Consider the following 18,313-nt stretch of genomic DNA (forward strand, 5'->3'; position numbering starts at 1 on the left):
ACAATCAACATAATCGACTGTTGCGAATTAGCATCCGTTGTTACACCTCGAACACACTCAACTTGATGCGAAACCCAATCCTTGCGTTGACAGAAAGTGGAACAGTAAGGCGTCCGCCGACAGAGGGAGCATTCGGCGAGAGCCTCTCTGTTGCAATTCGCACACTGGAACAAGAAATAATTAGTTATYGGAGGYGTTGCCAATTTTAGMWTTACCTTCTTTTGGTTGTCGTCCAAGGCAGGTTGTAAGGTGGTGTCAGAGCTGCCATCTGGCTGCAAAGCAGCCACTTGGGCCTCGACTCGCGCCGCCAGCACTGCTGCATCTTTCTCTCTTTGAAACTTCTCCGATTGTCTACTAATCGCGTCGCGTAACTCTTCAACGCCTTTGCGGAAATCGCTCGCCAGTCGCGTTATTTGTGTCGCAATGTCTTCGAGTCTTTTCAAGGAGGCTGTCGGGTCAGTGTTGACCACTGGCTCCATCAACTGGTAGTCGGTGGAGTCGAGGCCTTCGGCTAGGTTCTGCCAGGCTTCCTCTTTTGTTTGCTGATTTCCGTCGCTGTCTTCGCCGCAGCTGCGTTTGTTTGAGTCGTGGTCCTTCCGACGTTTCCTCTTGTAGGGGGTAAACAGTCGGACGGGACCTGTAGCCGACTCATCATCGCAGCAGGCAGCGCAAGTGCAACTTGTCGCATGAGGAAGGATGATACCTGGAAAAAAATCATACGAGTTGATTAGGCAACCAATAATTCACTAAAATAGAACTGTATTCAAATTTAGTTTAATTACAATTTCAAATATGAAAAATGCTCACAATAGGTAATTAACTTACACAATGGAACACACTCGAGTTTTTCTACCATCGCAACTGCATAATACAAAATTTATACACATGACGATGCAATTAAAAAAATCATGTTAGTCATTATGGCTTTCGTTAAAGTAGTGTTAACAATACCCTTTACAGATCTATTATTTTACATACACACTGTTTATAAATACTCTGTGATCAAATGAACTATGGAATTTGATAATTACTCTTCTTTGTGGGTAATAAAAGTCTGGATTTTAAGTTTTCTGTCTATTCATAATCTTTTAAGGCAAATCAGTTTTCGAGGTAGCATTAAAATTCATAGTTTTCATCGAAAATGCTTAAATTAAAGATTACAAAAAATACGTCCTAAATTAAAACATCATAGTTATTTTTGTTACAAGTACTTAAAATACAGTTTTTATGACCAAATCGTTGCAGTTTCCGGACGAGGCGAGGCCGAGTCTGGAATGGCAGATGAGACCGCAAAAACGTGTTAGGTACGTGTTACAAACAAGATTTTTTTGTTAAAGCACCTAAGAAACGAATTCACACCTCTTATTAATTAAAAAAATTTCGGAACCATAGTAACCGAATTGACTTTTTCGCCCGGAAAAACTGTTTTTGGGGACTGAGTACCTAAAATAACCATTTTACGTACTATTTTATTGATTCCGGATTAGACTTATTTTAGGGGCTCAAATATCTATTTTCAGGAGCGTATACAACAAAGTGATTTTTTTCCATCACAATGCAAATTGGTATCGAGCGATCAAGATAATTTGTAATAATCGAGTCATCTTTGTATCCGAGAACGTATGTCCAACTGCACGTGAAACGTCAAATAAATTGACAAGTCGAAAGGTAAAACGGCAAAATGGGCTGAAATTAGTCGCTGACGTATAATAATACGCGTAGGACCGCTCTTTTTTGAAGGTAAATTACAAATTTAGTTATTATAATCATCACCTTTTTAATCATGCCATTTTACCTTTCGACTTGTCAGTTGACTTGACATTTTACGGACATACGTTTTCGGATCCAAGGATGACTCGATTACAAATTACCTTGATCGCTCGACACAATCAAAGGGAATTAAAACTAAAATTACAAATTTTTTAGACGTAAAAACTGGTCATTTCTTGCAACCTAAAGTCTCAACTTCAGTCATTAATAACAAATAAAAATCGGTGTTGTAACTGAACCTTGAACCAAGAAAAAAATGTGATTTTTTTTTTCAAGACTTTTGAGATAAAACAAAACTGACAATTTCCATATTATCATGTAGGCACCTTAGCTCTTTTGTTTCCAATGTTGTCGCATTTAATTTGTTTGATTGTTGAATTTGCTAATTTGTTAAATGTTTTGTACAGGTGCTGCATTTTGGATGTCCGAATAGGGAATCTCCTAAACTAACAGGTTTAGCTAAAAACAAATGATACATTCTGGGGTTAATTTTTTAAGAAAATAATATTGGTTAAAATCGCATCCCGCTATGAAATCTAAATCGTCTTATTATAGAAGGTACAGATTTGAAATAAAGATATACAGACAGTTTTTTACGGAAAGTTTATTAATGTATTTAACAATTTTACAAGATGAACTTGTATTTTTTTAAATGAGAATCATAGATGGCTGCTATTTTTAAAAAGCTTGTTTTTTTCTTATCTAAAAAATATTCTGAGGTAATTACTTTTTATTAACAGAAACGCCAAAAGTTTATTTAGTACTAATAATCTAAATGAATTTTTTTATTCGTAATAAAAGACCTGGTAAAAATAAAATTCTTTGATTTGTGAATTTAATTATTCCAGTAGTGGAACACATTAAGTTTGTTTTTTTAGTGTACATATAATTTTTTATATCAAATAGGGATACAAAGTCAAGTTTTTCCTGTTTTCCTAATTTCAGTAGGGGCGCACCCTATATACCTATCTATGTATGTACGTATTATAGAACTCGCGCTTCGGTGCTCGTTTTATAAACCTGAACTCGTTCCAGAAAACTTGCCTTACGAAACGCCATTCTTTAATATACTACAGCTGGTAAGAATTTTTAAATGATATTCTTTTCTGGAACATAATAATTTAATCTGGCAAAATGGCAATAATTTCGCTTTCAAATTTTTTGATATTAGTCATTCAAAATTTTAAAGTAAAATCAATGTATAATACCACTACGACCTGCCTTTGATTTTCCCCTTCAACTGCCACATGTCTCGGAAAGTCCCACTTTTTGTTAAACTTTCACTCGAAAATAACATAATCTCTATTTTTTCCGTTCATTCGGGCAAGGGTGCCACTTCAAATTTACCTACTCTTACTCTATTTAAGACATGAAATACTGGCCAAGGGGTTCCTGCAAAAACTCATATCAGTGCTCATACCTTCATCAATCAACGTCTGCAGACTCCTGCCCCCGAACCTGATGCTTCTCTTCCAGTCCTTGCTCGAGGCCCTGCCGCACAGCGCTTCGAACTCGCTCGGCGTGTACCAAGCCGAGCCCAACTTGATACACCGGCCTCTGCCCCCCGACCCGAATCTGTTTTTGTGCAGCTCCGCCGAGGTGTTCTTGCATCTCACCGGAAGTACCGGTAGACTCGCCGCCTCGTTCCATGAGCCCAGATTGGGCCCCGATACCGTCACCGGCGTGGAGACAGTCCCCGCCTCCGAGACGTCGCCCTGAATGACGATGGTCTTGAGCTCGGCCCCCGAGCCGTCTGTGGCGATGTAGCCGTTGTTGTCGACACACAGCATGGGCTTGAAATGGGGCAGTTGGTCCTGGGTGATAACATTGAAGGTGCTGGTGATGAGCGAGCCCACCGGCAGAGACACCGGCACCCCCGCATGGCGCACCGAGACGGCCGAGACGCGAGGATGTTTTGTGTCCACAACRGAGTCGCCATTCTCGCCGCCATCGTGCTCRCTCGTGAGCTGTTCGGCTTCGGAAATGTCCGGTAGGACGACGCCTTCCGAGTTTGAGTTTTCCATGGACCAAAACGCGACCAAGACGACGTTTACCAAGGATTTCAGGGAAGAAGCGGGTTCGAGGAGGTTGAAGAGTTTAACGAATTTACCACTTGGGGTGATGACGATGACGGMTACACGATTGGTTACTACAGTCGCCGATATGCAGGCGGCGTAGCCGAGGCTGCGCATGCGCCGCGCCATTTTTGAATCTATACACCTTCATGACCTCATTTTCACATTTTACACATTATAAAAGGATTTTTAAAGGATTTTTACTGAAAATGATGAATTCATTTTCCGATCTCTGACGTAAAACAACCTAATAAAGCTTTAAAAATAAATCAATATACGTAAAAAGTTGTTAATTTATAATTTGTCACTTATCATTGACGGTAGGCAAATGAAAGGAGTAAACGTCGCATTTGTAAAATTCTTAATATCTGAACAAAAACAAAGAAAAACAGTTTTGTAAATTCTCAATTTTTTATTAAAATATTTTTGAAGAAAAATAAACAAAAAAAAAACAAATGCTATTGACTGCCAATTAATTTTCTACCTAGGAAACTGTATTAACAAATGTTCGTTTCCATGACAACTTTTCCATGGGTACATCGTGCCATGGGTCTAGAATAACTGATAAAATAAAAAATATATCTGGAAATCAATTACGTTTTGTGGGATTAAAGGTCAAGTTGATAAGTGGTTTTAAAATAATAACGATGACCCAAGCAAAAACATATCGGTGTGTTTGAGTTTCAAAGCATTGTCGAAAATTGAGATTAATCAAGTTTTTCATTCTTTATTCACCCTAGAAGTAAGGCAATATACCAGGAACATAGGAAAATGATAAAAATATTTTATCTATAGTTATGAGATGAAGTTATTAGATTTTAAATTTTGCACTTTGACTATTTATTTCTGTTGGAAAAATAATTTTTCAATTTTTTTCTGCTACAGGCTATTAGAAGAGGAAACAAGGAAACTGTTATTCTAAATTATAACTCTGTTTAATGTTATTTGTGGCTTTTGTTAATTTTTTTTACCTTTACTAAATAATTATTAAAAAAAAACATATACAAGATCATCAGTATTATTAAATAAAATAAAAAAATGTCAAAAAATAAATGTCAAATTTGTTTGACAGTTTGAATTTTTTTAACATTTTTTCCATGCTCCTGGTATCTTATCTTACTTGAAATTTTTCTCTGGGGCACAAGTTCTAGGTAGACAAACTTTAATAAAATAGAAAAAAGTAATATAAAAAGATCTATACAAACCTCTCACACCTAGCTGCTTTTTGAGGCTCGCATATCATTAAAAATAGCCGTGTCATTTTTAAATTTGGTGGGAAGTTTACATTTGAAAAATGTCATCATATTGGCAAAATCCGTAAAGAAATGTCAAAAACGCCAACTAGTGTAAAGTTAAATTTGTCACTTGTTGATTATTTTCCAAAGCACTACAAAGCGTGGGCGGCTTTTTTAGAATGTAAAAAAGGTTTTCAAATAAAATATCAAAATACTAAATTTTTTTACCATTTTGAATTTTGGTTGGTGAGACTTGAAACTATACTTTAATCTCAATTTTCAGAGACATAGCGAGATCAAAAGGCCCTTTTCTATCAAGCAAGCGTAGAAATTTAGAACGTGTGTTCGCGGGAGTTAAAATGTCTTATTGACAACTGAGAAATGTCAACATAATTTCTATGGTAAATATGACAGGAAACCCTGATATACGATATGTATGAATAAATACCAAAAACATTTTATTTCACCAGAATGTTTTCAGAGGTTTCATAAAATAATTCAACTTGCTTAGATTAATATTTCAAATTTTGTAAAATATTTTTTTAACATCTAAACGACATATGGGTTTGCACGTAACATACGTCCTCAACTAGTACGCCTACGTGATAGGCATTGTTCTTTCTTATTTTTCCAGGGGCGTAACCTGTGGGATATGGCCTGCGGAATTTATTGTTTATAATATTAAACAAATTCTTTTTTTCAAAAATATTCTTCATCCAAGCGAAAAAAAATCACATTTGTTACTGACAATCAAAATTTGGATTTTGGAAATTCGTAGTTACAATTTATGTAGGACAATAATTACACCTTTTTGTCAATTATCAGTTTAAACATTTCATTTGTTTTACGTAACTGGCAATCCAGTGTTATAATCGCACAAAACATATTTTATTACTCAATAAAACACAGTAATAGTCTTTAATATTGGTTTATAAAAATTTAACCATCAGCGTATCGACAAAACACTCACCAGTGACAAAATAAAATACTTGAGATAACCCATGACAAGCACAAAAATAGTCTACATATTATGATTATGTAACGTCATAAAATAAACAACAAATTTACAAATTAGCCCGTTTTTGCTTCTTCAATCCTTCGGCGATCTTCTGCCCTAGTCCTGCATCAACTTGAGTGAAATTTTTGATAGCCCTTTCTTGAATAAAATCAGCCGCGTCTTTCAAATTCCCTACGATATTGGCAATCAATCTGTCTTTCGCTCCTTGATCCAAAGTCTTCTGGTAAAAAACCCTCGACTGGCTGTAATTGTCTTCATCCCCGGAATCATACCGATTGGCCTCTCCCGAGACAGCAAATGGCGGATTCAAAGCCTTCGCCCTCGAGTCGCTATCAGGCCCGTTGAAACTATTGGGGTGGTAGTTGGGGGCCCCTCCTTGATTATTAATCGCCTGGGGACCATCGCGTTGATAATTACGCACTTTGAAGGGACAATTGACCGGGAGTTGGAGATAATTGGGCCCCAAACGATGACGATGGGTGTCTCCATAGGAGAAAAGTCTCCCTAGAAGCATTTTATCGGGTGATGGTTCAATACCAGGAATCATATGGGCCGGACTGAAAGCGATTTGTTCCACTTCGGCGAAGTAGTTCTCCGGGTTGCGGTTGAGTGTGAATTTGCCCACTGGGATCAAGGGGTAGTCGGAATGGGGCCACACTTTGGTCAAGTCAAATGGGTTAAATTTGCAAGCAGCGGCTTGTTCCATGGTCATGACTTGGATGTAGGTGGTCCATGATGGGTGATTACCATTTGCTATGGCATTATAAAGGTCTCTTAACCCATAATCTGGGTCAGTCGAAGCCAACTGTGCGGCTTTTTCGACATCGAGATTCCTAATCCCTTGGTCAGTCTTGTGGTGGAATTTGCAATACACGGATTTACCCTCAGCATTCACCAACTTGAAGGTATGAGACCCATACCCGTTCATGTGTCTAAACCCATCTGGGATTCCCCGGTCCGAGAATACGAACATGGTCTGATGGGTCGTTTCCGGTCTCAAGGTAATAAAATCCCAGAACATGTTAGCATCCTTCAAGTGCGTCTGGGGATTGCGTTTCTGGCTGTGAATGAAATGGGGGAACAAAATTGGGTCCCGAATGAAGAAAATGGGAGTATTATTCCCGACGAGATCCCAGATCCCGTCCTCAGTGTAGAACTTCATGGCAAAGCCGCGGGGGTCGCGAACGGTGTCGGCCGAGCCGGACTCCCCGGCCACCGTTGAGAATCGAATAGCAATGGGGGTTCTTTTGCCAATGTTGGAGAAGACTTTGGCAGCGGTGTATTTAGTAATGTCGTGGGTGACTTCAAAGTAGCCGAAGGCGCCGGCTCCCTTGGCGTGGACTACACGTTCGGGGATACGTTCACGGTCGAAATGGGCCAACTCTTCGATGAAGTTGTTGTCTTGGAGGAGAATGGGGCCGCGGGGGCCCACGGTGAGGGTGGCGTCTTTCTCGCCGATTGGAGTGCCATGGGCTGTCGTCGCGGCGGAATCATTCTGCAATTATAAGTAAAACATTTAGTAAGATAAAAAAAATACAGACTCATTTTTTTAAAACGAGCCACCCTGGATATCTTATAAAATAAACAAAAATTAGAAAATCCCGAGACAGGTCAACTTTTATTTACAGGGGGACACCTTTGAATGTTATAGCCGTAACCCCCTTTGTAGTACAAAACAAACAACCCCTTCAAAATTTTAAATGGCACCACCACCTTTGTGACACCTCAAATGACCAGAATTCGGCTCTGTTTTTGTTTGAGTTTTAAATATTTTTATTTACGTTACGCAGAACAAATTACTAAGGGCAAAGACAGCTCTGAAACGTCGGCTGCATTCATTAAAAGTAACCAAATGTCAAAAAATGAAAAAATTGACGTCAAAAAATAAAACACCCTGAACACCGGATGTTGCAGTTAAGAATATTTCAGTTTATTCTTTCTATTACATATGAAAGACTACATAGGTCCTCCATAATATGGAAAAAAATACTCTTATTTTAAATAAAGCTTGAGACATCCTGTACATCGTGTTTTATATCCATAAAACATATTAAGAAATGAATGTTGAACGAAAAATTTTTGCTAAAACACCCTGTATTGCAAAAAAAATACACCGTGCGATCAAAAAAAAAATTAGAGTAGGCGGTGATTAAAGTCCTTCAGATGGCAATCCTGAGTTTTGATATCAAATGTCAGCGGAAACTTTGACAAGTTTGCGTTTTATTCCTTTTGAGTGAAATAATGTTCACTTTAGAGCAGAAAATTTTTATTGTTGTACAAGAGGAAAACGGTGGATGGTCATTTTCACTTTCAGTTTTTATGAAAAATTTCTAGCCCAGATTCCCAGCCAATGTTTTTCCAGCTGTAGAATTTAATCGACGCCTACTCTAATTTATTTTTTATTTGATGGCACGGTATATTTTGCACGTTTTTATCGATTGTTAGTTCTTTTTTTCAATAGGTATGTTATGTTGGCTTTAACCACCTATCGCTCCGATTAAACCTTGTTCATTCTAAAAAATAAAAAAATACTTTTGGATCGTTTCTACGATGTTCGGAATTTAAAAAATTTTGACATTCACATGTTGAAATTGTTTATCAAAGTGGTAGGTGTTTGTGGTCAAACGTCACTTGTGGATGTCATCTATCAAACTTTGCCCACATCTCCAAAAACCGCGATGGGGAGGCCACAGATGTTTTTCGACAAATGAATTATCTAATCTAATATTATCGATGTTTGTTTAAAGTAAAGTCGATTTTTGGGGTCACTGTGCGGTTTCATAAATATCAAAAGGTGTTAGCGGAAAAGTAAAAAACTATTGTGTCTAGTGTGAGATGCAATTTTCTGCAATTTATGTAGCCTTCACCCAAATTAGACTTTAATGCAATTTGTAATGAATGAGCCAACAAACTTTATTTTGTATTATTTTACTTTTATCGTAATTGTTTTTTTTACATCACTATAATATTAATTGGGCATTCTTATTAATTTTTATTAGTTATTACACCCAAGATATTGTTTTATTTGTGGTAATCCAATTACACCGAATGCTTTAAAGATTCCGTCTTTTTAAATTTTTTAATGATTTATTTGTTTGTTGATTTCCAACCCAATTTCAATGACTTGCGAGTTTGATTTAAACGTCTGCGCATTCTTATGCAATTCTAGGTGAAAGTTGTTTTTTGTTCCACATAAGTCATGTGGAGTAAATTCGCATTACGTATGACTTTTGACCATATTTCAAACGTCTAATTCCAAGTGCCGGTGACTTGGAATTTTTAAAGTAGCAAATACAAGCGATTAGAACAATTTGCACCAATATGAGATACATTGCATTTGCAAGGTTACACAAGAGATATAAATAGTAACAAAGGTTAGCTATTAAATAAACTAAAAATACCTAATTATGATAATTAAAAAAATAACTATTTTTTAAATTGTTTATCATTATACTGCTATGTGATTTGGAGCTAATTCAAGCTTTATTTTTTCAATGTTTATAAAAAGTACCTAATAAACTGTAAAAACACAACGTAAAACTGAAAGTTTATTCTGTTTATTCCAATTAATAAACAATATTTAAGTCCTTAACGGCCTAAGTTAATAAATAACATAGATATATAATATAAATAGGTCACAAAACCTTTTAGTTAGGGAATTAAAATTTCGGGCAGTATTTTTCTGCCACTTTATAAAGTTAATTGTAAACTACCTTTTACTATCATCATGACTGACATTTGACAATTAAACTTTTTTGTCAGTGACAAGAGTCAAAAATGAGGTTATTAATGTAAAGGTTGCTTTAGAGTTTACATTAAGAAAATGACAATACTGCCCGAAATTTTAATTCCGTAACTGTACATTATCAGAAACAATAATATTCTGAATCTAAATAAAAGTTTGGTCAAGAGTTCTGAAAATTCCAAGAACGTATGTCTTGAATAACTTCAGTGTGCCTGTCAGATATTTGTCAAACTTATCAATTTTTGCACACCTATCTTGCGTTAAATAATGGCTTAAAACCAATATTTTCTAAAACACATTAAATGTCAACATTGACAAAATTCTTAACTTTATGTAAGGTACAGTTGGAGACAAAATACTTTAGTCGTCAATATCACTTGAGTGACTTTAAATTGTAAAGCATGCTTTAGGAGTGTTAACCTTATTTTTAGCTACTGTCAATCATAATTGACAAGTTGTATCTAATAAAACAATTCTTGTAAAAAATAAAAAAAAATCGATTTCAATTTTTATTTTTTGGGGATCAGCTCTGCTTGGTTAAAGATTAATTTCTAACAGAATTTTAGTTTTGAAAAATCAAGTATGCCTTGAAAATTAAAAAAAAAACTATTTTTCTATAGAGTAACCTGTCTTTTAGGTAACAAATACGACAAAAACTTATTAAGAAAAGTTGTTTAGAATCAAAATTTAGACCCCTGTACCAAATTTCAAAATAATCAGCCAACTATGATTTTTAATTTTTTTACAAGATTAATAAATAAGCTAAAATAGAAAAGAATTGACAATTATACATAAAAATAAGAAAAATCATAAGTAACTGAAACTGGTGTGCAAAATAATGTGTTTAGGAATGTTTTAACATATTAAAACACAAAAATTTATTATATACTGAGTCATAAAACAATTTTCAGCGTCACATTTTCATCGAAAATCTGTAATTGGACTATTGCAAAACATATTTAATTTGGACATAGACTAAATAACTTTCACGGTTTTTGTAGCCGGTTTTTGAAAGAAACCAGTTTTGTGATGTGTTCTTTCTTATAATGTACTAAGTAGTTTATTACGAGGATCTCATTATTAACATCACAGATAGGCATAAGTAAAAATGCAACAACAACAACATAAAAAATTTAAATTCAATGCCATCATGTCGTCTTGGCTGCTTTCGTCAACAAACACGAATACTATCAAAGTCAATAATAACTGTATTTACTTCCATTTAACTATGCAACTATAATTAGCCCCCTATTTTACCAATTTAAGTGCCTCATGACTTGCATGTCTTTCATGATAACACCGGTATTGATAACTAACTAGTCTATTTATACAAAAAATACAATAACCTACCTTTGAACTATTCTTGTAATCCACGAGTTGATTCGCGGCTTTATCTACGAACGACATTTTGTTCAGAAATACAAGAAAAAAAATAAACACGAGTAAAAACACAACGCAGTAGCAACAACAAAAATGCACAAAATCAAGCTGTAAACATCTCTTTATATCAACGTGACATACGACCTACAGATCACGTGGTTACCAGTGGCGGAACAGAGGACTGTTATTGGTCAAGAAAAAACAATTGAAATGTAGATAACGCTGCTATTTTTGACAAAATAAGTTATGAAAATTGAGTAATTCAATTGCGGACACGGAATTTTGGACATTTTGTCAATATAAGCCACGCTTTACTGTCATTGTGATTGATGTTTGAAACTAAAATTTGAAAGTTTTAGTTGAAATTTATTTTTGGCGTCGATTTTCCGAAACAATACTGTCAACAATACCTGTTTTTACATAAGTTCTGTAAATTATTTTAATTTGTTGTCATTTTTTCTTTAGCTATCAGGATAAAAATTACAAGAACCAAAAGTAAGGTTAGTAGTAAGACCCGTTTTACATTTTTATATCAAATGACAAATCGTCCAAAATTCTATGTGCGCAACTGTACATATATTTAAGTAAATTTAAGTTTTACAAAAGATGTAGAAATATTTGGAAACAACTACCTTTAAAAGTAAAAGTTTTATATTTCAAGCATAAAGTAAAAACTCTGTTTTTTCGCCAAAGCATTTTTATTTACCATGACATTTGTCTGTTTCTTGTCCCAAAATTTTGGTAATTTATTGCCTTGTGTAGCAATACCCAAATCATTGCTCCGCCACTGGTGTTGTTTATTTCCTTCTTTGCACAGAAATCATTCAAAAAGAAAATAAATTAAAAGTGGACATAAATTATTGATGAGGACAGGTCACGAAACATTTGTTTTCAATTTTATATTAACTATTTTATTTACACGATAATTTACTAAAACTTTAATCAATTTTTCTTGTCAACGGGCGGTGTTTCATACAATTTGAAATCTATAGGTTTATCATAACCCATAATCCTTGCGTAATGTTCGGGATTTTCGAACAGCCTAGGATCAAAAAAGAGCGGTTTTCCATTTGCTAATAAAGTTGTGAACATTCCAGGAACATCGGGAACTTTCACGTCATCAATTTTGAATTCAGTCTACAACAAACAATCTTATTACTCCATTTGAGACCGAATTAAACAAAATTTCACCTCCTTTGTGACACAAAAGAAGTTTACAGTTTTTGCAACATAACTGTCGGTTTCAGGTTTGTATAACAAATGTGTCACGTATTTCTTTGTAATTAAATGAAGCAAAAAAGGCGTCACTAATGTAAAAAATCCAATAAACGAGTAAGCAGCAACGATAACAGGAACATTTCCTGTTGATAAAATTGCTTTATATAAAAATGGTTGGCCTACAATTCCTACAATACTAGAAGACAATGAAAACACCTAAAACACAAATAATTAAAAATGGTATCACTTGGAGTTTAACCCTACCTTAACGGCTTTTATTTGTGGTGTCAGAATACCGTAATATATTTCCTTCTGGTTAATCGTTTCAGGTTTCTTTTCAGTTGACAGGAAAGCAATTCTTTGGGGTTTATTGACGAGGTTGAGCAATGGTCGATTTAAATTACTGACTGTGTTAGGTTTTAAGGTTTTGACCAAACCTGGAAGTAGAACGAAACACGATTTTAAAGACATTTTTGTAATTTTGGACAACCTAACATAACCTAAAAGTATTTCAGGTTTGATCAGTTGATCACTTGATTGTTTGATGGTGGGTTGTCAAGCAAACGAAGATGTATATTTGGTTGCCGACATACAAAAATAAATTAATTGTAAAACGTTGTTAGATAATATTAATTATAGAGGATACGAATTAGGGTCTACCTTCACCCATCTGCGTACCGGATGAAACTTAATTTTTATCAAATTTAATATGCAAAGGAATGTATCGCGAATGGGTTGCCTAAAAAAATATGTTCAAGGATATGATTTATTAAAAATACAAAAATTAATAATTTTTTGTTACTTCACCTACTTGCTTACCAGAAAAATTAAATACCAATCGAAAGTATGAAGCCTAAGGAATATGAAAAAATTGGGTTGCCTACCTTTTTCTGTTCACTACTATTGGGTTGCCAGGTAATGAACAGGTGAGTCGATGTAGTTATTTGCACCGATCTGCTTGCGCAATAAATTATACCGGGTGTCCCAGGCAGGCTTGGATATAGGAAATTAACATGGAAAATTAGTTTTTATTTTTTTCCGGCTGCAGGAGTAACAGAAATCAAAATCTGACTGATGGAGTTTGTAGTGCTYGAAGASGGCTATCTTATGGATATTTTTGTCGATTCTCCAATTAACTCCATATGGGCGAAAACGGCCGTCGAAAAATCGAAATTTGAATTTGCCGGGTTAGCGTTACCAAGAAACGAACTATCAAGTCATTATTGTTGTCAAAGGAGGATTTGTCACAATTTGACTTGATAGTTCGTTTCTTAGTAACGCTAACCCGGCAAATTCAAATTTCAATTTTTCAAGAGCCGTTTTCGCCGAAATGGAGTTAATTAGAATTGACAAAAATGTCGATAAGACAGTCCTTTTCGAGCACTACAAGCTCCATTAACCAAATTTTAATTTTTGTTACTCCTGCAGCCGGAAAAAAGTAAAAACTAATTTCCCATGTTAATCTCCTATATCCAAGCCTGCCTGGGACACCCGGTATATGAAAATAAAGATAATTTTATTGCGAACACGGTGGTATAAGGTTGCCTGCGAAAAAACGTTCATGAATGAGGGTTGCCGAGCTTTAAAATTGAAAAATCGGAGCAAATAAAGATGTGCGAAAGAGAGGTTAAAACTCAGTGGGAAGTTGGATAAAACTTTGAAAAAATTTGGAAATACAAACTTATTTTGTTAACTTCTTCAGTTCTAAATATTTTTTAATGTTTTCATGTTGGACACTAAATAATAATTGTTCCATAACACAGGGATGAATTATAATATTTTTAAATATACTATTAAAAGAACTAAAACTCATCAAAAAATCAAAATTTGTATATGTGCCAATATTGATAATGATGAAAATATTCTAATACAAAAATACTTAAAAAATGTCGAATTCTTTTCATTGCTGATAACATTATGCAGAATTCAATTCAACAAAATTAAATGGACCTTCTAATTGGCAAAATTCGTTTTCTTTTTCATTCACCTGAACAATATTCCGTTCATTTAAAAAACCATCTAAAAACCAAGCGTAGTTTTCAAGCCACAGTTTCATACAATTTATAGACCTGATTTGTTGAGGTCCTGAAATCTTATACGGAATATCGAACTCTTGTCGACTCGATGTTCTGAATCTTTGATGGCGATAAATACCGATCAAAAATTACATGTATTTCTGTATTTTATATTTTATAATGACAATTTTTTTCATACACTAAAAGTAAAAATCCCATAAGCCGCGGTGTTTTTGTTACTATGACAGCGACAAAAGTTTGCCCTAACTATTACAGCGACAAAACGGAACCTAGCTTTTGAAAGCGTCTGAATCTAGTAGTACTTTTCATTAAATTAAATAAACTTATTTACACCTTATTTGTTAATTTAGTGATTTACGTATTCATTAAATTGTCTTACCGAATTACACTCAAGCTTTTTTTTACGAAGAAAACTTGGCATTTTTAATTCGAGTTTTGTTTCCTTTGCCAGAAAACAAAACTCTTATTAAAATGCCAAGTTTACTTCAAAGAAAAAAGCTTGAGTGTAATTATAAGTGATAATACGTTTATCATTATTAATATTGGCACATCTACAAATTTTAACTTTTTGATGAGTTTTAGTTTTTTAATAGTAAATTTAAAAATGCAATTATTCATCCTTGTGTTATGAAACAATTATTAGGTATTTAGTGTCCAATATGGGAACATTAAAAAATAATGAAAACTGAAGATGTTAATAAAATAAGTTTGTAGTTCCATATTTTTTCAAAGTTTTCTCCAACGTCCCACTGAGTTTTAAGTTAACTTTTAACTTCTCTGTCGCACATCTTTTTTGCTCCGATTTTTCAATTTCAAAGCTCGGCAACCCTCATTCATGAACGTTTTTTCGCAGGCAACCTTATACCACCGTGTTCGCAATAAAATTATATTTATTTTCATATACAGGGTGAATATAAAGTATGGAACCAAGCGTTTTTTTTAATCATTTGCCTCCAGAAATAATAATTTATATAAATTAAAGTAATATAAAAAATGTGATAGTATTTTGAGTACGAAATTTTATTTTGTTTTTGAATTATGCGATTTTTTTTGTCAAAATTGCAATTTCAAGAAGAGAATTGTTAGTTCATTTCAAAACTTCATTTTTTTAATTATTCATCTATTTAAAAATAAATTAAAAAATTGATAGGTTTAATATAAGGGCACTAAGTCCAATACGTAATCCTAAAAAAAAACTTGATATTTATATTAATTTCACTGAGGACGGTTTGTGCTTAGGAATTATGTGTATTACAAAAAGTTAAAAAAATAAAAACATTTTGAGAGACAAAAATACTTCACAAAGTACTAATTTTTTGACAATTACTTATTATCATTTATTACTGTCGATTTGTGACTTGTACTCTCCAATCTAGTGATCGGAAAGCAAGGCACTCTCCGATTTAGCGACCGGAAAGCAGGGTACTCTCCGATCTAGCGACCGGAAAGCAGGAACCCTGTAGGGCTGAATTATTTATTTATTTATTTAGCACTTATCACAGTAACAAATGGAATAAAAAACACTAACGTTACAAGTTACAAGCGGGTGTACTTTACAAATGCAACTATTTTTTAAACACATTTCAGCATAAGCTGGTAAATAGTGATTGTAATAAAATTGTTTGATTAAAAATTATCTGAATTTTTTCAGGAGTTTTATTAATTACTTTCAAAACATCTTTGCACAACACAACCATAATCACCATCCGCTTCTTCAGTAATTTTTCTTCTGTTTACTAGATTGTTGTCATTATTTTTATTTAATTTTCGTTTTAAATTATTTGCTTTTATTTTTTGTTGTGCATTTACATATTTAGTAGTATAATATCCCGGACTTTTTTGATTTACAGCCTTTTTCAAACAATGTAGATATTTACCTTTAGAATTATATGAAATCAAAGTAGCATTCCCCCGCATTTGGTACTTCAAATTTAAATTTATTTAGCAGCAAATAGGAAAATAAGCCTCTTCTCTACCTACATACCTTCAAGCAATAAACAGTATTTTGTTATGAAGACAATAAGTACCACTTTTGTAAACTTCATAATATCAGTAGCTACCCCTAACGGATAAAAAACCCATAGCAGGTATCCAGTAGGAAAAAAGGGCTTCCTAACATTTCCGCATAATAATTAGACTTAATTTTTGGTGAAAAATAGAATTATCTGGTGTAAATACATTGTCTTATTGAATTTATTCATCTTTTACATCAATTCTTAAAATGACCTAATTTTACAGCTTGCACTTTTAGTTGTTTCCTTATAGATGCGAAACATCCCTTGTAAGGTCATAAATCAGATAAAACCGGTGATGGGGGTCTGCTTACGGTAAGCAAGTTATGTTAGAGTTCAAAGGGAACATAAATATAAATACAAATAATTAGTTATCACTGTTATCAGTAAAAGTACATAAAATTTGTATATAAATTGAAGTAATTATTAGAAGATGTAACAATTGTAATTCCGAATCTCTGCCTGTTCGAATAAAGATTTTGTTTTTAAAAATTCATTATAATTTCAAACATATATAAGTGGCGCAGTCAGTAGGATAGTGCGATCGTGGTTCCTGCATCGAGCAAAAATCAGCGATTTGAAATTTTAATTTCTTAAGCGCTATCCAAAAGAACCGAAGGCTCTCCCGAAGGTTTTGCATCGTGCCAAGATCCAGGAAAGTCTTCCCGTCCAGGCAGAAGATTGAAAAATACCGAAGGACCAGAGCATTCCCAGAAATTTTGCATCGAGTCAAAATCCCAGGAAGCCCTTTTGGTCGAAACAAGTACCGGATTCACCAGGTTAGTGAATTTGAGTACCAATCCTTTTGAATATTCCCTGTTTAGGAATCACAATAGTTAAAGTTTTTTTTAAACAAACAACAAATTGATAATAATAAGAGTATATTAGTGAAATTACTATAAAAACAATAAATAATAAAATAAATTAAAAGAAGTTAATTAATTAGTTTATGAATAATTTAAGTGATTTATTGGAAGCAATAAATTCTATTAGCAATAATATGGTTCCACCAGATACAAATCAACCAAATCTTCAACTTTTAAAACTATATATTGATACAATTCCTAATTATGATGGAAATCCAGATACTCTCGAAATTTTTATTAATGCATGTGATTATTTATTTCAAATTTATGGTAATATACAAGAATTAAAAACTTATTTAATTCGTGTAGTAATAAGTAAACTTGTCAACCRCGCTTTAATTTTAATWGGTACTAAAACCGAATTACAAWCATGGCCCCTTATAAAAAACGCGTTACGATTAAGTTTTGGAGACCAACGAAATTTGGATTGCCTCGAACAAGATCTCATAACAGTTTTTCCACAAAAAAATGAATCACCATTAGATTTTGGAAAACGAATTCAAATTTTACGTAGTCATTTATCCACGAAATTAAACAGTCTTAKTCCTACCGAAATGCCAGATATAACAAAAGCAGTGTATATAAAACAATATGATCAATTGGCATTAAAATCATTCATTAGAGGTTTACCAGGAGATTTACAAAGTATTGTAAGATTAAGAAATCCCACATCATTGGAAAACGCAATGCAACTTGTAACAGAGGAACAAAATTTCCGTTACACACAAAATTTCACTCATTTGTTACATTCCAATAAACCCAACAATCATGTTAAAACATATAATAAGTCTCAAACTAATCAAATTACACAACCATCATCCTCATTTAGCTATAATAATCCTAATCTTAGCAATAACCATATTTATCGTCAAAATAATAATTTCGCTACATCTTTTGGTACAGAACAATTCCCTAGTCAACCAATAAATTTAAAACCCTCAAAACCCATTCAAAAGAA

At 33.8% G+C, this 18,313-nt stretch overlaps 3 protein-coding genes across 3 annotated transcripts in view; all 3 read right to left on the bottom strand.

The window, feature by feature from the left end:
* The window catches only part of LOC123014713 (deformed epidermal autoregulatory factor 1), a 15,852-nt gene extending 11,863 nt beyond the window's left edge, over nucleotides 1–3,989 (bottom strand). Inside the window, exon 1 of the mRNA XM_044413960.1 lies at nucleotides 3,382–3,989. Within this exon, the coding sequence (XP_044269895.1) occupies nucleotides 3,382–3,974 (593 nt within the window). The 5' untranslated portion in view covers nucleotides 3,975–3,989. The remainder of the gene's footprint in view (nucleotides 1–3,381) is intronic.
* A 2,003-nt stretch (nucleotides 3,990–5,992) lies between these two features.
* LOC123014732 (catalase) lies at nucleotides 5,993–11,352 on the bottom strand. Its single transcript, XM_044413980.1, has 2 exons — nucleotides 11,194–11,352; nucleotides 5,993–7,593 (listed from the first exon to the last, which is right to left on the bottom strand). Exons 1-2 carry the CDS (start codon nucleotides 11,248–11,250, stop codon nucleotides 6,145–6,147), a joined length of 1,506 nt encoding a protein of 501 aa, XP_044269915.1. The 5' UTR covers nucleotides 11,251–11,352; the 3' UTR covers nucleotides 5,993–6,144.
* A 755-nt stretch (nucleotides 11,353–12,107) lies between these two features.
* On the bottom strand, nucleotides 12,108–12,978 carry LOC123014610 (transmembrane protein 70 homolog, mitochondrial). The gene is made up of 3 exons (XM_044413812.1): nucleotides 12,706–12,978; nucleotides 12,415–12,657; nucleotides 12,108–12,360 (listed from the first exon to the last, which is right to left on the bottom strand). Exons 1-3 carry the CDS (start codon nucleotides 12,910–12,912, stop codon nucleotides 12,166–12,168), a joined length of 645 nt encoding a protein of 214 aa, XP_044269747.1. The 5' UTR covers nucleotides 12,913–12,978; the 3' UTR covers nucleotides 12,108–12,165.
* Nucleotides 12,979–18,313: the final 5,335 nt, after the last annotated feature.

The sequence above is a fragment of the Tribolium madens genome, unplaced genomic scaffold (genome assembly GCF_015345945.1).
Source record: "Tribolium madens isolate multiple individuals breed KSU strain unplaced genomic scaffold, Tmad_KSU_1.1 Scaffold_97;HRSCAF=244;Tcas5.2_LG3a, whole genome shotgun sequence".
Classification (NCBI taxonomy): domain Eukaryota; kingdom Metazoa; phylum Arthropoda; class Insecta; order Coleoptera; family Tenebrionidae; genus Tribolium; species Tribolium madens.